Consider the following 7,500-nt stretch of genomic DNA (forward strand, 5'->3'; position numbering starts at 1 on the left):
ATTGAACAATCCACAGAATATTTATTTCATGCAATCCAGAATGTCCATCAAATAATCCACCACACTGAGGGTAAAGTAGTCCAGTAATGGGATAAATGTCCCGGGGATGAGTCACAATCCTCCAGCAGTCCTTTTCCAGGCAAATCAGGGTTTCTCAGTGGATCTCTGGGGTACTGCCTGTAGCTGCAGCTTCTCCCCCAGAGGATCAATCTTTCTGCTTGTCTTTTGTCCTTCCCAGCCAAACTGAATAGTTCCCCAGGTAAGCAGAGAGTTTAGGTGGATCCCCCCAGACTTGGGGACAAAAGCTCGGCAGGGGGTGATTAGTCTGAAAACAAGACAATGTACACAGAATGGACAGAGCACCACGCCTAAAGTACGAACCTACACAAAATTATACACAACCCCCCCATATTCCACCATCACACCCTAATAATAATAAGTCTTCAGATTGACTGTGCTAAAAGTTGCCATTCCTCACTGCTGCCCTTCTGTCCCAAGTGCAGTACCATATAAGAAAAGACATTTTATTGCGCAGCCTCCATGCCGGTCACTGTTGCGAGATGATGGGGTTATTTTTTGGGTGGTCTCTGCTTTCAATATAGGCTGCATTTAATTCTTTGTGGTTGTAAAATGTCTCTTTGTGGTTTTAACAAAGACCGGTGAATCTGTCCTTTGTTGGAGTCAGCAGGATGGAGCGCTGCCGGCAGACGCCAAGTGCTCGGTGTCATCCAGATACAGATTGCTGCGCGAGCGACTCTTTCTAGAACCGCCGTCCAAATGACGATTGTTTGCTCATGTAATTGTCCCCACTCTAGGTTATTCCCGTTCGGGGAGCTCTAGTCTGTAGTACGGTATTACCGGTCACCCAGCTTTTTCCGTTCCTGAATGGCATGAATTGCTTATTTATTTTCACCGGTGGGATGTGTTCCTCCATACCTAGGTGGATTTGGCTTTTGGAAGTATTGGAACGTTAGGTGAACCCTCCTGTAATGATCGCTGCCGGAGGTGGAACTGTGGCGAGTGGAAGTGGATCCACTGGGCCACAGGGAGACCCCGGACCTACCCTAGAGGTAGAGGACCGGGACTGTGGCATCTGACCCCCAGGACCAGGGGCGGACACAGGAGCAGACAGGACTGGGTCTCAAGTGCAGATAAGGACCACCAGGGTGGCTCAAGGCAGACAGCACAGGCAGGACGGACTAGCAAGGTAGATGGCAGGGCCAGGACGGACAGGTAGAGTATATTGCACCAACAGGGCTGGTACGGGCGGGACAGGACTGGAACCAGGTGCCAACAATCAGGATGGACTGGTAGCCAGGTACGGGCGGGACAGGACTGGAACCAGGTGCCAACAGGCAGGACAGGCTGGTAGCCATGTATGGGTAGGACAAGACTGGAACCAGGTGCCAACAGGCAAAACGAGCTGGTAGCCAGGTACGAGCAGGACAGGACTGCAACCAGGTGCCAACAGACAGGATAGGCTGGTACCAGGTACAGACAGTAACAGAACGGGACCAGACAGGACAGGGTAACCTGATAACTAACTAGACAGAACTCAACTGACTAAACTGATAGTGTTGAACAGGCACCTCCCCTCGTGGGCGCTTGCCTTAAATACCCAGTGCCTCTCAACGATAGGCGGAGAGGCACTTCCTAGGAGTGGCACGCAGGACCTTTAAGAGGGGGGCAGCGGCGCGCACGTGCACTCCTTGGGACCGCTCCAAGAGTTGGGAGCTGTGATGACAGACGTTTATTTAGTTTGGCCGATTTTTGGACCATTACTGAGTACCGATCAATCGATGCTCCTTTACTGGCCGGCTTACCCAGGAAGATGAATACTGTTGGGAACAGATCCATCAGTTGATCACCGGCATGAATTCACGGGCTGATCATCAGGTCAATCCTACCTACGACCACCTAGTCCGCGATTGGCGCCTTATCTAAAATCCCCATTTTATCCTCTATCGTTGCTTCCATTTTTGACGGTTCCGGAATTGACGAAAGTTTAGTCTTTGTGTTTCCTTTTCATGGGTATTTTAGCCATTTCTGCCAATTTTTTGTAACATTGACTGCAAAAAGCGCAGCCGTATTGTTTGGTAAAACATCCTTTCATCGGCGCGTTCTACCATCGACTTCTGAAAAGCTTGTGCAAAAGTGACAACCAATATGGCGGCACTTCTTTTTGCAACAAAAATCGCCATCAGATCTAAAGTTACTATTTTTATAAGAAAACATTAAAAAATTCCCACGTTCCGGGGATTAGATTTACTAATGTATGAACCGTTACTTGTGTGCGAGATTCCAGCATGAACCCCGTGGCTAACGCGTTTTAGGCTGCCTCAATAATTCACAAGCTCGTAGAATAAGGGATGTTGTTTTTAAGATGCGTGTGTTCTCCGAGCAAGAACGTTAACCAGTCTCTTCATTTTTTATTCTTTTTTTTCCCTACAGGGCAGCGATAGATGAGGTGGAAACAGATGTGGTAGAAATTGAAGCCAAACTTGACAAGGTGAGGAATATGGAGCGCTCCGGGGTCACCATTGTCACACACTTTCAGACCCTTCTTTTAGCTTTTTGCCCCACACCTCTCGGCACACAAGTGACTGACCCCCAGTGCTGTCGCCAGCGCAGAGGCAGCATTGACGGGCAGCCGGGACTCAACATCTGCAAGCAGTGAGCTGGAAACATTCCTTAAAATGTTTTCCAAAAGAGCAAGTGAGACATTGTGCTGAGAGAGCATTCCCGTCTCTACGTATCATGGATCTGGGCTGACCTACTACCCGTCTGGATGCCAGATGACAAGGAGACTGTTCCCATGTCTGCACACAAAACACCCACATTTCACACACAAACACCACTAAAGAAAAATAGAGCCGTGTCTATGTGTGCAAGTAAATCCAGCAAAACGATATTCATGATTTGTGCCAGTCCCAGCTCCTAGCGTGCCTCAGTACAATGTGTCATCCAAGCCTCCCACCACAAACCAGATCCCAATGTTTCATGCAAATCCAATTGTAGATGAAATACACTTTATCCTCTTTTGTCTGTTCTCGATATACACATACTTTATTACATTTGTGATCGAAGTGCCGAAAAGTTTTGGTATAATCTCGAAATATAGATTTATATATGTCTGTGGTCGAAACTAAGGCAACAAGAAGTCAAGCTTAAAAAGGGAGCTAACTAACTGGACTGTTTCAATAACTAAGCCAGCTATGAAAGACAGAGAAGGGGGCTGGCTTGGCTATTGAAATGATCCAGCGAGCCCCCTTCACTCATAACTCTGATATGATGTTTCGGCACAAAAAAACCCCTTTTCTGTTTCGAGCACAAGCCGGAAGTGGAGCTGAAGCGGATCTCTGAAGGTTGAGATGTCTTTGACGAAAACAAAATGTCTTCAAAACCCACATTATTTAAGGTCGCTTTACACGCAGCGACATCGCTAGCGATCGCACCCGCCCCTGTCGTGTGTGCATCACGGGCATATCGCTGCCCGTGGCGAACAATATCGCTAGTCCCCGTCACACCCCCGTACTTGCCTTCCTAACGACGTTGCTGTGGCCGGCGAACAAACTCTTATTTAAGGGGGCGGTGCGTGCGCCAGCACAGTGACGTTACATAGCGGGCCACCAATAGAAGCGGAGGGGCGGAGGGAGACCAGCCGCATTAACGTCACTTCCACCTCGTTGCCGGAGGACGCAGGTACGCTGCTGTTCGTCGTTCCCGGGGTGTCACACGTAACAATGTGTGCTGCCTCAGGAACGACGAACAACCTGCGTCCTAAATGAGCAACGATATTTGGGAAAGGAGCGACGTGTCAACAATCAACGATTTTTGCCGCTTTTCGGGTCGCTTGTAGGTGTCACACGCAATGACGTCGCTAACGACGCCGGATGTGCGTCATGAATTCTGTGACCCCAGCGATATCGCGTTAGCGATGTCGTTGTGTGTAACAGGGCCTTTAGTAAGCACACGCTTGGTATTGTTAGAGAAGGCGTACTAGCAGTTCGTGTTTGGTTTTATTGTGTATTTTTGTTTTGGTCTCACAATCTCTTCTCTCTTTTTTTGTAGTTGGTGAAACTATGCAGTGGGATGCTAGAAGCCGGTAAAGCCTACCTTACAACCAATAAGCACTTTGTAAGCGGCATCCGAGACTTGTCCCAACAGTGCAAGAAAGATGAGATGATCTCGGTAGGTTGTCATTTGCTGGGAGGGAATATATAACCCTTATTTTTTGGTTTGTAAGACGCACCCCAAATTTAGAGGAAAAAAAAGTTAAAAAAGGGAGTCCGTCTTACTATCCGGTAGTGGTGGAGTGGGGTCACAGGAGGCAGGGGTGGTGGTGGAGCAGGTCAATAATGCGGGTGGTGTGGGCAGTGGGTGTCCCAGATGCTGTGAAGTAGGCGACTTCCAAAAACTGGCGGCGGTGCGTGCTTCAAAGAAATGGCGCCCGGAGTCGGCGTGTGCGCAGATTGAGCAATCAGCTCAATGACAAGCCAAGATCTCATCTGCGCATGCGCATCCTCCTTGGGTCACTTTCGTTAAGTCTGCCGCTGGAAGATCAGTGGGCCAGAGGCGGCGCGTGCGAAGATAAGATCTTGAGCTGAGAGCTCCATCTGCGCACGCACAGCCTCCGGATACCATTATTTGAAGCCCACACCGCCGACATTTTAAGGATGCCCCTGCTTCACCACTTGCAGTGCAGCATCCCACAGCACAGCGCCCCGCAGGCCCCAGCACGGCGCCCCGCAGGCCCCCAGCACGGCGCCCCGCAGGCCCCCAGCACGGCGCCCCGCAGGCCCCCAGCACGGCGCCCCGCAGGCCCCCAGCACGGCGCCCCGCAGGCCCCCAGCACGGCGCCCCGCAGGCCCCCAGCACGGCGCCCCGCAGGCCCCCAGCACGGCGCCCCGCAGGCCCCCAGCACGGCGCCCCGCAGGTCCCCAGCATTGCCCCATCTCCTGCTACCCCTCTCCACCACCTCCCTGTAAGGTGCAATCGGATTATAAGAAGCACCCCTCATTTTCCTCCCAAATTTTTGGGAGGAAAAGTGCGTCTTATAATCCTAAAAATACGGTATATTACACAAAATACATAAACCACCACAAAAATAAAATCTTTTATGTATTGACTAAATTAAAGTTAAAGTGGTTCTCCAAGAATATAATAAAATGGGCCCCATCATGTAATTGAAATGGTAGCCCATACTAATCAACTATTAGGACAGGTTTAAGTCTGAAGAAGAACAGCTCATGAGACCTGTATTTCAACTGACAGAGGAGCTGATCATAAGCACACAAACTAGAGCTGTCGGAGAAGGGCTGTGATAGAAGAAATGGATCATGTCGCTGGCTGAGCACAAAAGGTTTCTTTCTTTAGCTTTATTCTCCTATCACAGTCCTTCGCCGACACCTCACTGGGGTGAGTGCTTATGATACAGCTCCTCTGTCAGTTGGGACACAGGTCTCAGGAGCTTTGATTCTTCGGACTGGATCTCCAAGAATATAATAAAATGGCCCCATCATGTAATTAAAATAGTAGCCCATACTAATCAACTGTTGGGCTAGTTTGCAATCTGAAGAAAAACAGCTCCTGAGACCTGTGTCTCAACTGTCAGAGGAGCTGATCATAAGCACTCGTACTAGAACTATTGAAGAAGGGCTGTGATAGAAGAAATAGATTTTGTCGCTGATTCTGCACAAAGGATTTTTTCTTCGCTTTATTTCTTCTCTTCTCTCAGCCCTTCGCCGACACCTCACTGGTGTGAGTACTTACGATACAGCTCCTCTGTCAGTTGAAGCACAGGTCTCGGGAGCTTTGTTTCTTCAGTCTGGATCAAAAGTTAAAATAAAAAATGATCGTTTGCCAATACTTGTACATACTACTGCCAGTCTGTAATCTCTCTTGGCGGGAACATCATGCGACTGTTGTACGTATCAGTGGCCACCCTCGGCAATCACATTTCTTTATGACCTGAATCAGATCTATCTGTATAATCCCTTTAAAAGTTGAACTTTCTTTTCTTTTTTATTTTCTTTGTCAGGAGTGTCTGGACAAATTTGGAGATAGTCTACAGGAAATGGTCAACTACCATATGGTAAGAAACCTATTTCTTGTACTAGGCGCACTTACTTTGAATGAATATACAATGGAACCTTAGATTAAGGGGTACTTGGCACACTACGACATCGCAGGTGCGATGTCGGTGGGGTCAAATTGAAAGTGACGCACATCCAGCATCGCAGGCGACATCGTAGTGTGTAAAGCCTAGATGATACGATTAACGAGCGCAAAAGCGTCGTAATCGTATCATCGGTGTAGTGTCGGCGTAATCCATAATTACGCTGACGCCATGGTCCGATGTTGTTCGTCGCTCCAGCAGCAGCACACATCGCTGTGTGTGAAGCTGCAGGAGCGAGGAACATCTCCTACCGGCGTCACCGCGGCTCCCGTAGGATATGCGGAAGGGAGAAGGTGGGCGGGATGTTTACATCCTGCTCATCTCCGCTCCTATTGGCCGCCTGCCGTGTGACGTCGCAGTGACGCCGTACGACCCGCCCCCTTAATAAGGAGGGGGGGTCGCCGGCCAGAGCGACGTCCCAGGACAGGTGAGTCCATGTGAAGTTGCCGTAGCGATAATGTTCGCTACGGCAGCTATCACAAGGATATCGCAGCTGCGACGGGGGCGGGGACTATCGCGCTCGGCATCGCAGCATCGGCCTGCGATGTCGCAGCGTGCAAAGTGCCCCTTAGAGTAACTTGGTTTGAGAGCGTTTTGCAAGACAAGCAAAGCTTTTTAAAAATTTGTAACTTGGTTTAAGAGCAATGATTTGCTATAAGAGCAAATACTCACCGTGCACAATTCCGGTCCCGTCCTTTGACCGTGTTCTGAACCGCTCTGGAGGTAATTTTCTGTACATATGTACTGTATAGCTTTGCACAGTACAGTATACACTATATAGCATGTCTATCAATTTGCATTTGTGGATACAGTATTGTACTTTCTTCCTACTAACCAGTGCAGCACATTACTTATACTGTACCTCCCGCATACCAACCGTTTTATTGTAAGCTAATGTGCAGATTAATGTTTTATGTCTTTTACAGTATTACAGTATTATTATACAGTACAGTATTTTGTATTAGTGACTGTAATAATTTTATATGAATACAGGACATTATTTTGTGTTACTGTAATAAGTTGTATAAATACAGTAAATATTTTTGGGTTGTGGAACGCATTGTCTGCGTTTCAATTATTTGCTATGGCAACATTTGCTTTGATATAAGAGTAACTTGGTTTAAGAGCACACACCCGGAACCAATTATGCTCGTAATGCAAGGTTCCACCGTATTTTGTACACATTATTGATCAGCAAATTTTTGTATCCTCCCTATCAGCTAAATGGAGTCTCTGTAGCAGGGTGACCCTTTCGTTTTTTTACCCAAATAATGTACCATACATACAGTTGGACTGTGCCTGGTCCTGCAGTTCAGGCTCGT

General features: G+C 48.3%; 1 protein-coding gene across 1 annotated transcript in view; it reads left to right on the forward strand.

Annotated features, from left to right (window-relative positions):
• ACAP3 (ArfGAP with coiled-coil, ankyrin repeat and PH domains 3) overlaps positions 1-7,500 on the forward strand; it is a 266,420-nt gene that overhangs the window by 111,283 nt on the left and 147,637 nt on the right. Inside the window, exons 2-4 of the mRNA XM_075327683.1 lie at positions 2,452-2,509; positions 4,072-4,191; positions 6,041-6,094. Coding sequence (XP_075183798.1) covers positions 2,452-2,509; positions 4,072-4,191; positions 6,041-6,094 — 232 coding nt within the window. The remainder of the gene's footprint in view (positions 1-2,451; positions 2,510-4,071; positions 4,192-6,040; positions 6,095-7,500) is intronic.

Source organism: Anomaloglossus baeobatrachus, chromosome 11 (assembly GCF_048569485.1).
Source record: "Anomaloglossus baeobatrachus isolate aAnoBae1 chromosome 11, aAnoBae1.hap1, whole genome shotgun sequence".
In the NCBI taxonomy this organism is placed as follows: domain Eukaryota; kingdom Metazoa; phylum Chordata; class Amphibia; order Anura; family Aromobatidae; genus Anomaloglossus; species Anomaloglossus baeobatrachus.